This window comes from Taeniopygia guttata, chromosome 7 (assembly GCF_048771995.1).
Source record: "Taeniopygia guttata chromosome 7, bTaeGut7.mat, whole genome shotgun sequence".
Taxonomy (NCBI): Eukaryota; Metazoa; Chordata; class Aves; order Passeriformes; family Estrildidae; genus Taeniopygia; species Taeniopygia guttata.
The window spans coordinates 11372640-11388826 of record NC_133032.1 but is presented as its reverse complement, the minus strand read 5'-3'; the positions used below and the strand labels follow the sequence as shown (position 1 = coordinate 11388826).

Sequence of the window (16187 nt, the reverse complement as noted above, 5' to 3'; positions counted from 1 at the left end):
GGTTCCAAGGAGTGATCACAGCTTGGCTGGGTCTCTCCTTGTCACAGACTGGTGTGGCAGGGCTTGTCCATATGTTCGTGCTGTACAGGCTGGTTCTCTGAGAGCACTGCATGAGGGCTGGTCCTTCCAGTGTGTGCTGATGTGTCCATGCTGTGAGGGGCTGGATCCGAGCCAACCCTGGAGCATCTTACCTACTAGGAGGGTCCAGGACTTTGCTGGGGGTCTGGGGAGCTGAATGGCAGACAAGATAGCTGGCTTGGCAAAAGTCTGCACCCCAGGGGTTGAGCTTCCCCAGGGTGGGCACCCAGAGCACTATAAATAGCACATGAAGCCAGAAGAGCAGAGGAGTGGCCCTGGTTTACCAGCACTTTCATACCATGGCTTTCAAGTGGTTCCCCTGCCTCTTGCCCATGAGCCAGTGGCACATCTGGGCCTCCAGTGCTGTGCCACGTGCTCTGCGGCCGCTGGAGCTGGTGCCACGTGCCAGCCCTGGAGCAGCCCTGCCTTTGCCAGCCCTGTAATTGATTCCTGCTCTCCTGCATGGGTGGAGGCTGCAGATGTGTACCCTGGTAGGAGGCAGTGGGCTGTGGGCACTAGCTGCAGGAGCCAGCATGGGCAGAGTGAGGAGCAGCCCAGTCCTCGCCTTGGCTCTGATGTCAACTTGAAGAACTGCCTTTTGAGCTTCCAGGTGTTTGAAGAGGTTCTCTGCCAACCTCAGTTCCTGGAGCAGGGCATTTGAGGGAGCCCTGTTACCCCACTTTGGGGCTGCTGGAGGAGCTGGGGTACTATTTGAGATGATGGCAGCTGATGGCAGTGCCTAGTGGGTCTATAGAGGTCCCTTGTTATTCCCCCGAGCCTGCAGAAAGACCTGGCCGTGGTGATGGCAGGGGTTTAAGTTGAGGAGGATTTTGTAGCCTGGCACCATATAGGAGACAATATATTTGAGCATGTTATTATGAATTAAGTTGAAGATAGATAAGTTTTTAGACTGGAGGGTGATGGTGTTCCGGGAGAGAGGGACTGCAAACAGATGAGATTTTACATGAGCACAGGGCAGTTGGAATCACATGTCCTTGCTACCTTGTTTTCCAGTGTTGCTGCTGACAGTGCTGAATGGAAGAAAACTCCTAGAAAAAGGGGATGAAAATGGTGAGGCTTTTAAAACACACTGTATTTAGCCAAAGGGCATGGTTTTGCTGAGCAGCAGATGGCAAGGGGTGGGTGAGCCCTTCTGAGCAAGGCAAGCATGAATGGAGACAGTGAGGTGATGAGTGGGCAGAGGGATGGAAAAAGAAGCAGTTGTCAGAGCTGAGGAGGTCTTTGCTCCTCATTTCCCAAGGAGGAGTGGTGAAGCTCTGAGCATCTCTCCCAAAACAGGCTGGGGTCTCTGCCTTAGAAAGTGAGCAACTTGGGCTGCAGTGGCTGAACCTGGCAGGGCAGAGATGGAAGAGGCTGCAGCAACAAGGGGAAATCTGCTTGCCCAGGTGGAGTGGCACAGCATGGGGCAGGGTTGGGGCCACATCTCCCAGCTGGCCAGCCCTCTGTGCCCCCCCAGGTAGTACCACAGGGACCCTGGCCCTCTCTCCAAGGGCTGAAAGGGCGAAGGTGCCCTGACAGAGTGTTTTATTCACAGCAGGTGCCTGAAATCCAACCGTGGTGGTGCAGTAATCCCTCCCCTCACCTGGAGATGAACCCAGCTTGAGAGACATGGCTGTGCAGGGTCAGGCCCTGCCGGTGCTGGGATTGCCCCTGCCATAAGCAGAGCGTGTCCCTGGCAGGCTGACGGGCCGGTCCTGCCGTGGGAGACAGGCGCGTAATGCCTGATTTCACAGCACTGGCATGCTCTGTTTGCTTGTGGCAATGATCTCTCCTGCCCTGTCCAACTCCAGCCCTTGGCCAGACCCCAAGCAACAACTCTGTCAGCTGGGATTAGGTACAAGATTTGGACTAAAACATCTTTGCTCTTGGCTGGAGCAATGACAGAGGGGGGAAAGGTCAGCCTGCCATCTCTGGAGATGGAGCTCCTGCCCTGCCACCAGCCCATGTGTAGCATTCCCCAGAGCTGCCTTCAGCCCTCGCAGCCAGCACTGGGGTTTTGCAAGCCCCACACAAAAGAGGAGGGGGAAGGCAGAGATTTCCCCATCTCTGCAATGCTGAGGTTGACCATGAGATGGGCATAGGTCCCTGGGCTGTCTGGAATAAATCAAGGGAATGCTTGTAAAGGAGAGAGGAACAGGAGTGGTCCATGCAGAAGGAGTCTCCCATTTGCTGTGTGCTCCCAAAGTGCTCCTTGCTGTGTCCAGCTTGTTCCAGCAAAGCCTTGTCTGAGAGGAGGAGCCGTGGAGCAGCAGCCCCCTGCCCTCGATGCCTCCAAGAACAAGACTGGGGGTGCTTTGGCAGCAGATAAGCAGTGATGCCCTGTGGGATGGCTGGCAGCCTAGAGCAGGTAGTGCTAGGGGTGGCGGAGCAGGAGCCGTGGCACCCTGGCAAATCCAGCTTTGGAGTTACAGGAGCACTCTATCTGTGTCTCACTATTGCACAGTGCTGAGCCCAAGCCGAGGCTTCTTATCACCTCATGGCGAGGTGCACAGCCCTGAGCAGCCCTCCCTGTCCCTGCAATCTTGCCCTCTCCCAAAGTGCTGCTTCCTCCTTGTCTCACTGGACCCTGGCTTTGTTGGCTGAGCTTGCTTAGCTTTGACAAAGTTTATAGCGCTGGAATGCAGAATGGCTGCTGGCCTCCCTCCAGCCTAAACATCCCCACCCCGCAGTGCCACAGGCGCTGATAAGGGCAGTGCCACAGCGGGCAGGTATCTCGTGCCCAGCCCGCGACCTTACAGCCACACGACCTTGAAGGTTGTCATTTGTCTCAGCGCGTGTGCGCGCGTGCATGCGAGCTGCCTCCCATCCCCAAGAAATGTTCTCCACATCCCTGGTTTTCTCTCCAGGCCAAACCCACATGCACGTTGCCCAAAACCGACTCCGAACAGACTCCTTTGATGAGCAGGGCTTAAATATATATTTGGCATTCCAGCGGCAGCGTGCCGAGCATGGCCAAGGGTGTGAAAGTGTTTGCTTGACAAACTCCGGGGGCTCTCGCCTCTCTGCTGGCTCTAGGGATTTGCAGGAGAGAAATATCAAGGAATTTTTCACCTCTCTGTTTTGTTTTGTGTTTTTATTTTGTTTTCCTTCTGCGAGTGCATTTTTAGCTCTGGTGAAAAGTGCCTGATTGACAGTCATAGAGACTGAGTCCCCTCTCTTTGCCGACACAGGGACAGCAGGAGCAAACATGGGAGAGGAAACAGCCCTGAGAGCCTTGCACTAAATGTGGGGGCTCCCATCTCCTTTCCACTGTCCCTGTCCCCTCCATGAGTCCAGTGCTGTCAGGGACTGATTTGGGTACCAGCAGGATGGAGATGCCCCACATCCTAGAAGTCCTAGGCTGTGGTCTTCTCAGAGCTGGCTCTTTTGCAAAGACCCTCTCTCTCTTTGCTGAGGGCAGTGGGTGCCAGTCACCACTCAGAGAGCCCCAGCACCACATTGTGGAGACACCCATGCCCATTGCTGCACCGAGGACTTCCCAGCCAGTGTCCCCACATGCTGTGGCACCAGCTTGGGGTACTTACTGCTCTCCAGGCACTTTTGAGGTCGCAGAGGGTCTTTTCACCTTGTGCCTGTGGGTGGGGAGATGGAGCAAGTGGAGCAGAAGAGGGTCTCCATGGGAAAGTTGCACATGGACAGGCTGGTTGCTTGCAGCCTCCTAAAATGATGCATAGGAGGTGCTGGTGGCATGAAGTCAAAACCCTGAGCTTCACTTGCCACTCAGCTCCTTCTGGGCTGCAGCCTGTGATGGGGCAGGAAAAGCAGCTCCATCCCCAATTTCCATGTGACACAGGGTCCATAAAGGGGCTGGGATATGCAGAGCACACCAGTGTAGAGCTGCAGCCCTGGGCTTGGATGTGAGGCCAGACATGTATCCTGCAGGGGGAGGAGGAGGAGGAGGAAGGCAAATCTTCCTCATTAGTCCAGCCACTGCATCCCGCACCTATGGAGAATGGGGAGGGGAGCCCGGGCAGTGGATTTGGTTTCACGGCCCATGTCTGCAATGCCTGCTAGAGTAGACTGAGAACCTGGCTGACTTCTGGGGAGGGGGCTGAGGGGGCTGCATCTGTGTGTTCCCAGCTGTCCCCAGTGTAATCCTTTATGAAAGAGAACCCTCTGCCCTGCTGCATCCCCATTGTCAGGTCACAGTGCTGCCTGACCCTAAATCACCTGCCACTCCCAGCCTGATGGATCACCATGGAAAAAGGGGTGCTGCCCCCCATAGCGGCAGAGGGAAAGGGTCTGGGGTCTGTGGGGCAGAGGTCCAGACTCTGGAGGCTGCAGAGCAGGGGTTAGGATGTTGGTAGTCTATGGGGAAAGGCTTGGTGCCCAGGGACTGCAGGGCAGAGGCTGGTACCATTTTTCAGAGGGATTGGGCTGCTGTGAATTACAGCCACTGAGAAGGGAATATGGAGGGATTATGGAGCAGGGTTTCAGATCCTGGGGGGTCATGAGTTTGGGGGCAAACTGTGTCCCTGGGGCAAGGGCAGGCTTGGCTTGGGTTCCTCGAGGTTTCCTTCCTGGCCCACTGAAGAATCGCTGGCTTGTCTGAAGGATCATTGACCTGTGGATTTCCTGGGCAGCAAGTCCCTTTCATGTGGCCGCTTGCAAACTCTCATGACATCACCACGGGCTGCTCCTCCTGGAGACAAACCCAGTGCTTTTTAGGGTTTTGCCTTCCCTCCCGCCCCAGCCTGTGTGTTTTGGCCAGGGGGGGCCCGGCGAATCACGTCCAAGAGCAGCCACTCTGGCAGGGAGATGGTGCACAGGGCTGGGGGGCAGGGAGAGGGCAGTGTGTCCCCCCCCCGGGCTGAATAAACATGGGCTGGCCAGGGATGGAGGGGGCTTTTCCAGCCTGGACCACACCCCGGGGGGCTATTTTTCGCCATGAATGAAAGGGCTGTGTGCTCACAAGGCAGGCTGGCCTCCTGCCGCCGCTGCTGTGCATGGAGAGCTCTCTTGACACTCAATCCTGGTGCCTGGCTGGGGACCAACATCTGCACTGAGCACAGCTGGGCACTGCCCGTGGGACACCTGGGTACCTGGAACAGCTGGGCACTGCCTGGGGGGACACCTGGGCACCTGGCACAGCTGGGCACTGCCCGTGGGACACCTGGGCACCTGGTACCAACTGGGCACAGCCTGGCTGGGGTGATGCCAGCAGGCTGCCATGCCTGGGAAACACGGTCTGGGTCTGTCACAGAGGAAAGGGAAGTGATGGTGACTCAGTGGCTGTGCCAGCAGCAGTGCCAGGGCTGCTGGGGCATGTTGGACCCAACCCTACTGGGGCCATGTGCCTGGAGACCTGCCTGAGGCAGCTCAGCAGTAAGCCCTGCTGCCCCTCTGCCCCACACAGAAATGCTTCCTGCTGCAGTTTCGGGTGACAATGGGGCAGCATCCCCAGGGGCTGCCCCATTGGCTGCACCTGTGCTTAAGAGGAACTGCAAAGCCACAAGGGTGGAGCAGCTGCCTCCTGCTCAACCTTGGTCCCAAACACACCCAGATTCTCCCTAAAAGCCCCTAATCCCACCTGGCTCAGCACCAGCTTCCTCTCTGGGCCCTGTTAGCTCAGCTAATCCCTTGTGTGCCAGGTTTAGGGATGTTCTGTGTGCAGTATTTCCACGGTTGCTCCCCTGTCATCCCCAGATTTTGTTTCTCAAGGAGTATGAGGGCTGCTTTGCCCGTTCTCAGCTCTGACCCACACTCCTGCTGCCTCTACCAGCCTCAGTGCCCCACAGGTCCCAGGGGACCCATGAGTGCTTGTGCCCATGAATGAGTGGCCTGTCCTCTCTGGGTGGAGCTGAGGTACTGGATCCCACCCATCACTGTTCCTTATCGCCACACAGCATCCTTGTGATTCACCAGGTGTGGCTCCCTTTCCATCATCCCACTTTGCAGGAAGTTTCCTGGCCAGCCCCCCATGAGCTCTGTGCAATAATAACAAGCTGGGATGAGCTGGCTGGCCTTCCTGAGCAACCCTACAATAACAGACCAGTGCAGTGTGTCCACTTTCCTGAGCAGACAATAATAAACCCGCATGAGCTGGCACACTTTGCGGAGGAACCCTACAATAATAAGCCTGGATGATACATCCATATTCACCGAGTCAGCCTAAAATAACACGGCAGTGTGAGCCACCCAACTTCCTCACAGATAAGCGGGGTCCCTGAGCTGTCACTCTAGGAGAGGAGGTATACTGGCCACCAGATCTCCATGTCTTCTGCTCTTGACCCTGGAGAAGGCAGCTTGTGTCAGTGACAGGTCAGGTTGGTGGAGGTGAAGGCCATAGGTATTATCAGCCTGTGACTCTGCCTTCCTGGTAGCAAATCCTCACTTAGTCCTGGCAAGCTGGGACCTGCTACACTTCAGGGCATTCTCCTTGTCCATCTCCCTTGCCAGACTGGCACCCAGGGCCAGCTTCCCCAGAGGCTCTCCTGCTGTTACCTCATGGGCTGCTGGAGAGTGGGACAAATGCCCATGGTCAAGGTGGAGCTGGAAGTGTCACCAGCAGCTGCCACCAGACCCTGTGCAGCAAGGGCCAGCGTCTTCCAGCATTGCCCAGGTGGGGAGGCAGTGCTATGCAATGCTACTGCTGGGCACAACTCTTTTTTCAGAGAGTTTGTTGGCACTTGGGCAGGGGGAGGGCTTGGATGCCCATGGGTTTTCTTGGCAGCATGGCAGGAGGGCTTCTTTCCAAATGGGTTGGGGTAGGGACTGCCCACTGGGGCTGGAACCACTCGCCCTCCACCAGGGTCTCTGCCAAGCCCCAGGCTGCTCCTGGTGGGTTAATCCTCACATGACTGGGAAAGAGATGCTGCAACCTCCTGCCCTACCTCTGCTCTGCGGCTGACCCTCCTTTCCCTGGGATTTGTCCCTGTTGGATCGCAGGAGCGAGTGGGCAGGGCAGATCTAGAACCCCGCAGCATCCCTCCGCGGGGGGAACCAGCATCCCGGCACAATGCAGAGCCCCCGCTGCCACCACGCCCCTCCGCTCAGTGTCTGCGAGAAAGGCTGTAACCCAAGCCACAAAAACAGCACAAGGGGAAAAGAAAAGGGTATTGAGCGGCGGGGCTGCTGCGGTCGCCGGCCAGCATAGACTGCTGGTTGTTAGGCGAGTGCCTCGCTTGCAAAGGCTGCCTTGATGAAGTGTGAGACAGCACTTACGGAGGGACGCGGGCAGGCATTCTCGCTCCATCTTCCGCTCACAGTGCCGCTCTTTATGTGCCTGACATTTGCTCGCTGGAAAGGCCCCTGTAGTCAGGGGGAAAGGAAAACATTGCAGGCAGCAGGGCCAGAACGGTGCTGGGGGAGTGCTGTGCCATGCCGGGATGGACTGGGCTGGGCCGGGCTGGGATGCTCCTCTGTCCCGGCCGCACCACCCGCTCTTCCCCGGGGTGACCCCTTCACCTCTCAGCAGCTCTCCGGCTGCCTTCCCCTGCCGGCACTGCCGCTTCCTGCCAGGTGTGCTCAGCCTGGCTGCCTGCCTGTGAAGCCCTGGCCATCCTGCCCCTGCCTGCTCCAGGGGCGGGCTGGCAGCACCGCCAGCTCTCCTAGCTGCTGCTACTGCTGCTGCTGCTGCTGCTGCTGCTGCTGCTGCTGCTGCTGCTGCTGCTGCTTGTCCCCTGGGAATGTATGACAGAGGATGGAGACAATGACAGTATGAGCTCAGACCTGGTCCTTTAGCCACCTGCTTCTGCGGTATGCAGTGTCCCAACGAGTGCTGCAGGCTTGAGGGGTTGCAAATAGATGTAAGGGCTGGAGGAGGTGGGAAAGGGCATCAGTGGTCAGCGTAGGGCACCTCAGGGTGCCTCGGGGTGGCTCTGTCCCCAGAGAGAGGGTCATTGCCCCATAAGGAAGTTGGGGCAGGAGACTGGGCTGATGTGGCCTGCTTCATCCCAGGGAATAAGTATCCCCTTTCCCTGCCTTTGAAACCAGATAGAAGGGGATAGTTCAACCCTCTACATCTATTTTTTTGCAGACAGATCCTCTGCTGCTGGCAGAGGATGGGTGAGCATCTATTTGTATCCCAGAGGGGGCTGCTCCCTAGCTTGACTAACAGTGGCATAGCCATGGGCAGAGATGTCCAGCACAGATCCAGCAAGCCATTCCAGCCCCATTCCCAGGAGAATGCACAAAGCTGGTGACTGGGGACAAGTGCCAAAGGCAGCCTGTGAATGCACCAGCCACGGAGCCCTTCCCCTGCCCACCACCAACTGCCACAGCAGCACCAGACTTCATCCATGCCAGTGTGGCAGCAACCATGCCCGGTGCCAGAGAGCCAGTCTGCCATTCCTGGTCTGTCACTCCACCACGCTGCTTCCATGGAGCCCACTGGTGGGGGCAGCCTGGGGAAGCCATCCTCCCCTTGGCACACACCCCTTGGCTCCAGCCCGGGCAGGAATTATTAAGTGTGCCCCTGTGGAGCATGTGCTGAGGCTGGCCACGGGAATGTGGGCAGATCTGACATACAAGCCACAGCAGCCAGGCTATAATTTCCAAACAGGCCCCATTCGCTCTGTTTTCCAGTTAAAAATATATTAAAAAATAGGAATGTGGGATTTGTAGTGAAGAATGTTGGTAACCGCTTCGAATGTCTGGTGTGATAATGAAAGGGTCAGTCCCCAGCTTTGAGCACGACCGATTTAGACTCTGGTGCTTGGCAGTGGTGCGGGGGCCCAGCGTGATCCAGCCTGCCCTGCACACCCATCCTGGGCCAGGGAAAGGTGATGCTTCTGTGCTGGTGGCATGGTGCTGTGCTGGGTGATGTGCCCCTTCTGCTCATACTCGCAAGAGACCATCCAAATTGCTGTCCCTTTTGGCCCCCTGAGACGGGATAGGTCTAGGCAGGGTGTGGGGAAATGCAGAATGCCTTGGAGATAGATTTTGTTCCCTGCTGCATCTCTGCACTGGGGTGCAGCCCCATAGCAGAGCCCACTGGGTTGGGGGTCACTGAGCGGGGCTGCAGCCCAGCTCCCCCTGAGCTGCCCCTCCACGCCGCGGGGCCGTCAGTGAGCACGACTTGCTCTCGGTGTGAGGCCAGGCACCTGCCCCCCTTTGGTGGGCACGCTGCTCCCCCCCCCACCCAAGTCACAGTTCAGGGCGTGCTGCAGAGTCTCCCATGCCGCTACCGCAGCCTTGAGTCCCTCCTGATACTGGGGCATCCCACTTGGCCTTGTGGCCAGGTAGTCATAACAGGCCAGACAAGCCCTGCCAGCTCCGGAGGCATCGCTCCCTGGTGAGCCGTGTGGACAGCCCAGCCAGCACTCCCCCACTGCCTGTGCGGCTCCCCGCACCTCAGACATCGTGTTTATCCTGGAGATGGGTAATCAGGGAAAAACAAGTCACCAGAGGCCAGGGCTGATGCTGCAGTGGGGACAAGCTATCTGCAGCAGGGTTCAGCTTAGGAATGGAGCAGTGGGGCAAGGAGGAAGGGGAAAATCAGCTGTAGCCAGGGTTTGTCCCCCATCCAGCCCTTTAGGGGACACTTCGTGGTCCCTCTCAGCCTTCGGGGCCATCAGGTGGCCGATGGCTGGCACAGCATGCTCTGCTCCCTGCTGAGTCATAGCTTTGCAGGGAAACGCTTCCAGCTCTGGTCAGAACCCATTTCCCTCCGGGGCTGTGAAGTGCAGCCTCCCAGTCCCGCCGCGGGCCAGCTCCGGCCACCCCATGGCCCTGAGCCCGCGGGCTCCAGCCGCCGGGAAGGGCAGCGGCAGGAAGTGGCTGCTGACTCCCAAATTCCACCCTGGGCTTGCTGGAGCTGAGCCCTTCCCGCAGGCGTGGGCAGCAGGTGCCCTGCACCTGCAGACCCCTGTGCCACCCCGGATGCCCAATCCCCCTGCTGGCGCTGGGCACTCTGCTTCCAGTGCCTCCCCAAGCTGCCACATCAGTGGGGGTGTGTGTGCTGCTTCTGGGGACTCTGGGTGGCTACAAGGATGGTTTGTCCCATCCCCAGGTTATCATGGGGACACTGTGCTGGCTCTGGGCAGCTGGGGCTGAGCACTGAGTGAGCAGCTGCCCTGCCCAGATCCGTGATTGAATGCTGTGAAGCGGAGCAGCCTGAGCAGCCCCGGGGCTCGGGGCACATCTCAGGTGCCATCCTGAATGGGTTGGAGCAGAGGGGATTGGGCAGCACCCCGCACCTGGATGCACAGCCTGCACCATTGCCCTGGCATTCCCCAGGCCCGTTGTGGCAGGGAGAGGGGATGAGCGCCCTCGCAGTGGCACGCAGAGCTGGCTGGCTCTGCAGGGGACTCTCCTGCCCTCCTGGGGCACTGACCCACGCAGTCCTATCTAGCACACTTTGCTCACTTCACTGCCATTCCTGACTTTCCTGGGAGCTGCTGTTTGCTTTTCTCTGAATTATGACTCCAGCTTGTGCCTTTGATCTGGGCTGTGTTGGCCACCCGTGACCAGGCCCTCTTCTGCCTTTGAAGTGCAGTCACCTTCCCAGCCCTGGATGCTGCTTTTGCAACCTTGGGTGCAGCCCTGGCTCTGGGGTGAGACATGCAGGGTAAGAGAATCCTTGGGGTGCATGAGGTGCTCAGCATTCCTCCTCTCTGGGACCCTGTGATGAGCCAGCACAGCTAACAACTCGGAGGCTGGGCAGTGAGGCACTGAGAGGTGTGCTTGCCCAGTACCAAGCAGTCCCAGGGATGCTGGTGGGATGCTGGCAGCAGAGCATTGCTCCCTCCGGTGGCAGTGGGCAGGGGCAGAGGAGGTGACCCATATAGCAGCTGGTAAAAAGCAGATGCATTTCCAAATGGCCTTTCATGTGTGTGACTCCAGCTGAAGAGATGAGACCTGCATGGAAAGTGTCTGTCTGGGCACCAGCCATCCCATCTTGGCATCAGCCCTATCCTGCCACCCTGTCTGGCAGGGAGCAGTGAGGAGGGCTCAGCCTACCTATTCTGCTGCTGGGAAGCTGGGGTCAGGCTTTGGACTCTGGCCTTGAGTGGGTCTGAGCGTCCCCATCCCCTCCCCACTTTCCTGGCCCAGAGAGGATCCTACCTTATCTGTTACACTTTGTTCTCCTGCTGTCTGGGTGTGGAGCAGGGCAGAGATTAGTGTGTTCAGACCTTTGACACACACAAACACACACACACACACACACACACACACACACAATCAGCCATGCGTGCACCCACAGCCACGCTCATGTGCACACTGCTGCACTCACAGTCCCTATGCACGTCATCATGGCACACTCACCTGCACTTGTAGGCCCACGTTGTGCCCCACACACCCCCTGCTGCACCTCCTCCAGGGCACATACCCATTTCCCTTTCCCTGTGCGTGTTTGTTTGAGCACTCTGAGCTATGTTATGTTCCCAGTGGAGTGTGGCACTTCCCCAGCCTGCCAAGATCTCTCATGTGTATCAGCATGGCCCAGCAGGAAAGGTGGTATCCCACTGGCAAGGAGTGCAGGCAGGAGGAGGGGGGCTTCCCGTGTCAAGTCTGGAGGGAATAAAAGTGCATGCAGGAAGGCAGGAGCTGTTCTGGCAGACTGGAAGTAAACCTGGGCATCCCTTGTCTCACTGTCACATCATTTTCACTTTCTGTGGGGCCACCAGAGATGCCTTGTGCTGGAGGCTGTGGTGGCAGGCAGGGACTACCTGTTCCTGTCTCTTATTAGGTCATGTCCCTGCCCAAGGCTCACTGTCCATATTCACAAGCTGCAGCCCAGCCCGTGCTGCTCCAGGCAGGGCGATCTTATCTCCAGCATTTCATGAATGACCCAAAAGCCTCTGCAGTCTGCCTCTCAATGGGAAGGCAACCCACTGTCCAGAGCAGGTGTGTGGGGGTGTGCACATGTCTGTCTGTCTGTCTGTCTGTCTGTGTGCACGCAGCTGGGAGCAGCCGCATCCCACCCAGTGCCAGAGCTGCCTGTTCCCACAAACCCTGCTGCAGTCCTGGGGTGAAACAGATGTAGCCTGACAGGCAGAGGGGGGCACGGCCCCTTCTCTGCCCCACAGCAGCACTGTGGCAGGGTGACCTGGCAGGTGATTTGCTGGTAGGGTGACGGTGCCTCTACTTTCTCCCACAGACCCTGCCCCGGATCTGCAGTGCGGGAGAAGGACAGGCATTTGCCTCTGCTCTGCAGCAGCTCTACACTGCAGTGACACAGCAGGAGGTCAAGCAGGCTCGGAAACCGCATTGCTCTGGTGAGGAGCTCCTTGGCTGTGGCATGGGGAGCATGTGATGCAGCTGTCCCCTCGACTGCTGAGCCCCATATCCTGGGGTAAGGGAAGTGTGGCCCTGGGTGCAGCTCACCCCATGCAACAATCTCCCCCTTTGCTTTCTCATCATGGGCTAGGCTCCCAATCCAAGCAGAATTCCTGGAGTGGCTTTGGGTAATTCCCCATGGTCCCTTATCTCAATCCCAAATTGCATCTTTTTGTGGTTCCAGAGGATGATGTGGATACAGCACCCACTGCAGAAACCACAAAGCACCCGCCTTCACCTGCTACATCCCAGGAGGATGAAACGACATCTTCCAGTGAGAGAACCTCGGTGAGTGCAGCTCTAGAAAGTCTCTTTGTACCAAAGGCGGGATGGGGTTCACATCTCCTTTCCCTCCTCTCATCCAAGCACTGTGTCCACCCAGGATGGGCTAGGAGTCTCAGCTTGCTTCCTAGCCCATTCTACCCCATGCATCCTTACTGGGGAGTGTGTGATTGCTCTCCCACAACACAAATGACAGGAATGTCACTGCTTGCACACTTGCACACATCCTGCATGACTCCCAAGGTGGAACTGACACTGCCTCCTCTTTGTTTCCAGCCAGCCTCCTCCCCAGCTCAGAAGCCCCGGCTGTCTGCAGCCAAGGCCAAGCCAAAGAAGGCAAAAGGCCTCTTCAGCTGAAAGATTGCTGCCAGCCCTACTGAGGTCTCTGCTTCCCCCAGCATCCAAGAGAGGCAGTGCAGAGAACCCATGCACCGTCTGCCTCTTCTCTGCATCTCCTCATAGACCCTGCCCAGGTCATGGTCCCCTCTCAAGATGTCTCCAGTTGGGGAGATGGAGCTCCTTTCTTCAACAGTATTTCACAAAACAGCTTTTCTACCTCTTCCCTGGTGCAGAGTTTGCCCAGGCTTCCTCTCATGGCAGAACCACTGCTGGACCTGAGAGAAGTGGGAGGGATGTTGCCAGTGGGTGTGGGACAGCTGGGCCTCTGGCAGAGCTGTGGGGTTTGTCTGCTTTTGAGTGGGTTTTCAATAAAGGGCTGTGTCTGGGTGAGATTCCCTCTCCTGCTCTGTCCCACCAGGCCTGTAGTGTCTAGGAAGAGATGTAGCCTTTGGCTGCTGGGTCCCCCTCAGGCCAGTCCTGATGTCCCAGGGGCGTGCAGTGACTCTGGACAGTGAGGTGACAGCAGCTCATTGCTGTGGCACAGCACCCAGCTCCCAGCCATGCTGTGCCTCACTCTGAGCAGCAGCATGTGTTTTGGGGCGTGCACCAGAGGATGCTCAGATCATGGGGACACAGCATGCTGAGGGGGCTGGAGCCCACGTTCTTGTCCCATGCCAGGATACACGGCCTGTGTGCTGGTGCCCGCAGAAGCAGGCTGGCAAAAGCCCTGGATAGGCTGCAGGACACCCTACATTTGCAGGCACCTCCACCATAGTTACTGGGCAGGTGATACATGATCCATGCTTTGGCCTCCAAGGCGCAGGAGACAGCCAAAACACTAACACACTGAATGCTGCCAGGCCTGGGAGCAGCCCTGGAGCAGGTTACAGAGGCTCCCTGGACACAAAACACCACATCCATCCTTTCCCACTCCATCCATCCATCCATCCATCCATCCATCCATCCATCCATCCATCCATCCATCCATCCATCCACTCCTGCTCTCATCTTCCAGCCCCTGGGTCCACATGCTTCCTTCAGGACTGGGACCCCATTCGTGTGCCCAAGCCAGGTCCTAAAACAGCAGGCAGAGAGCCAGGCAGCAGGCAGGCTGCAGCCAGTGGTGCTGCTCTCCTGGGACAGGGACCCATGCCCCCAGCTGCCCTAGTCCCTGGGGCTGGGCCAGCTGCAGTCATGCTGCCTGTTCTCCTGGGCAGAAGGGGGAAACAAAAACATCCGGAGCAGTCCATGTGTCTGTGGAAGGGGAATGAAAGGGCCTTTGCTGGGCCACAGCCAACCAGTCCCAGGGCGAGTGCAACCAGTTGCTTTTTATATTTCCTTTCTGAGGGGGCAGCATGCAGGGCAGGGTGGGTGGTGGGAAGGGAAAGCCATGGGATGGGGAGCTTGTGCCGACTGCTGTAGCTTATGTATCCTGCATTCTCCCATCTGCAAACATCTTAACTTGGCAGCTTTGAGTCTGCCTGCTAGGCACTTGCCCCTAGGGAGGGTCCTGCTGCTAGCTGAAGGGTAGCACCAGGGCAGCAGGAGCTTAGCAGCTTAACAGTTCCCTGTATCTTCTGCCCCCAGGTTGTTCCTGGTGCAAGCCCTGTTCCATCCATATGGACCCCATCTCTGGTGCAGGAGCTGCTCTGTTGCAAGCCTTGTCTTCAGCTCCGTGCTGGCTCTGGGGTTTGTGCTGTTCCCCCATGCCTGCCAGCATGTTCAGGAGGAGTGCTTATCACCCCTGCGAGGGCATCTGGCTGGTCTATCCTTTTTGGGTCTGAGGAGACATCACAGGGCTGAAACAATCCCAGCCTGGCTGTGCCAGTGGCCGGTGGACTCTGTAGGGGAGGAGTGGGTGGTGCAAACCAGCACCTGCATCCCTGGGTCATTCCTGTGAATTACTGTGCCTCTGCTTCTCCCTGGGGTACTCAGCTCACTGTCAGGGATGCTGCAGAGATGTTGCTCATGAGCCCTGCTGCAAAATCTCTGTGGAGTGTCCAGCAGCCCTAAAGACCTGCTTCAGGGAGAGATCCCGTTCCATTCACCTCTCTCCCAAAGGCAAGGGGAGGTGGGAACGCAGGAGCAAGGACAGGAGGTAAATAAAAGCAGGAGAGTGAAGACAGTAGGAAAAATAACTTTGCCAATGTCCCCCAGGGAACCGCAGGGACCCTGACCCTCAGGACTCCAGCATGGGGCCACTGGTTCCTTCCCGGCCCAGGTTGTTGCCAGCTCTGGGGAATGCCACTACACATTGTCCCATGCTGTCCTGCTGGGGTCTCCTTCACTGTCCCCACCCCCTCCTCCCTGGAGCCAGCTGGATTTGAGCTCCCGACACACATTAAAGGCCACAAGTTCGGCCTCGGCCTCCATAAATTTGATTCCATAAATATTAGTTTTCGCAGGGTTTAATGAAGCCGTTATGCTGGGCACGGCCCAGCACCCCGACCCGTGCCCTTAATAAGGGCTCTGTGGCCTCGATTAAAGGGACCTTTCAATCGCTGTCAAGTATTTTTAGAAAAGGAAAAGAAAAAAAAAAAAAGAGAGAGAGAGAGGGAGAGAGAGAGAGAGAAGAAGACGACCAAAGCAGCGAATAGGGAGAGGAAAATCCCAAACCCGTCCAGTGCAAAAATAGAGAAATAGCACCACCTAGACTGCCTGGCTCGGCTCCGCCGCCCGCTCGCCCTGCGCAGCGCCCAGCTCCGGGCAGCCCTGGGAGCCCAGCAAGGGGTGTGCGGGATGCTGCGCTGCTGCTTGGGGCAGGGACAGCGGGATGCGCTGCTGGGGAGACCCGAAGGGCAGAGCAAAGAGGTGCTGGTGCTCTATCGGGATGCAGGCAGGAGCAGTGCATCGGGCGTCCAGGCCAGAAGGGCCTGAGGGTGGCCGAGTGTTGAGGGAAATGCCATGTGAACAGATGTTGCATCTCTCCCACCATAGCAGCAAGGGTCCCTTCCCATCAGTTGCCCAAGCAGGAGTCTCCCTCCCCAGGCAAATTTTCCCGTTAACCCTGGTTATCCCAACCCTGTCTCAGCCTCTAGCTGCCTCCCTGTACACCCAGCTTGGCTACCCTGTTGTGCCTGGTGTCCCTGTCCCACTCGGCCCTGTATGCCCGAAAGGTTTTGCCTGGCAGGAGAAGTGGCTGACGTTGGGAACGCTGCATGGAGAGGTGATGGACTCTGCACCCAGCAAAGGGCACTGCCACTGCTTGCTGTGGCCAGAACCAATGCACAATGCCACGGCCCCTG

The 16187-nt window shown here is 57.7% G+C and overlaps 1 protein-coding gene across 3 annotated transcripts in view; it reads left to right on the top strand.

The window, feature by feature from the left end:
• The window catches only part of NHEJ1 (non-homologous end joining factor 1), a 44549-nt gene extending 29095 nt beyond the window's left edge, over positions 1–15454 (top strand). For 2 of the 3 annotated variants that reach the window (XM_072932107.1, XM_030277343.4), the window contains exons 6-8: positions 12143–12260; positions 12506–12609; positions 14530–15454. In XM_072932107.1, coding sequence (XP_072788208.1) covers positions 12143–12260; positions 12506–12609; positions 14530–14745 — 438 coding nt within the window. In that variant the 3' untranslated portion in view covers positions 14746–15454. Of the gene's footprint in view, positions 1–12142; positions 12261–12505; positions 12610–12879; positions 13333–14529 lie in introns of those variants that run through there. The other variant, XM_030277344.4, reaches the window with a different exon arrangement.
• Positions 15455–16187: the final 733 nt, after the last annotated feature.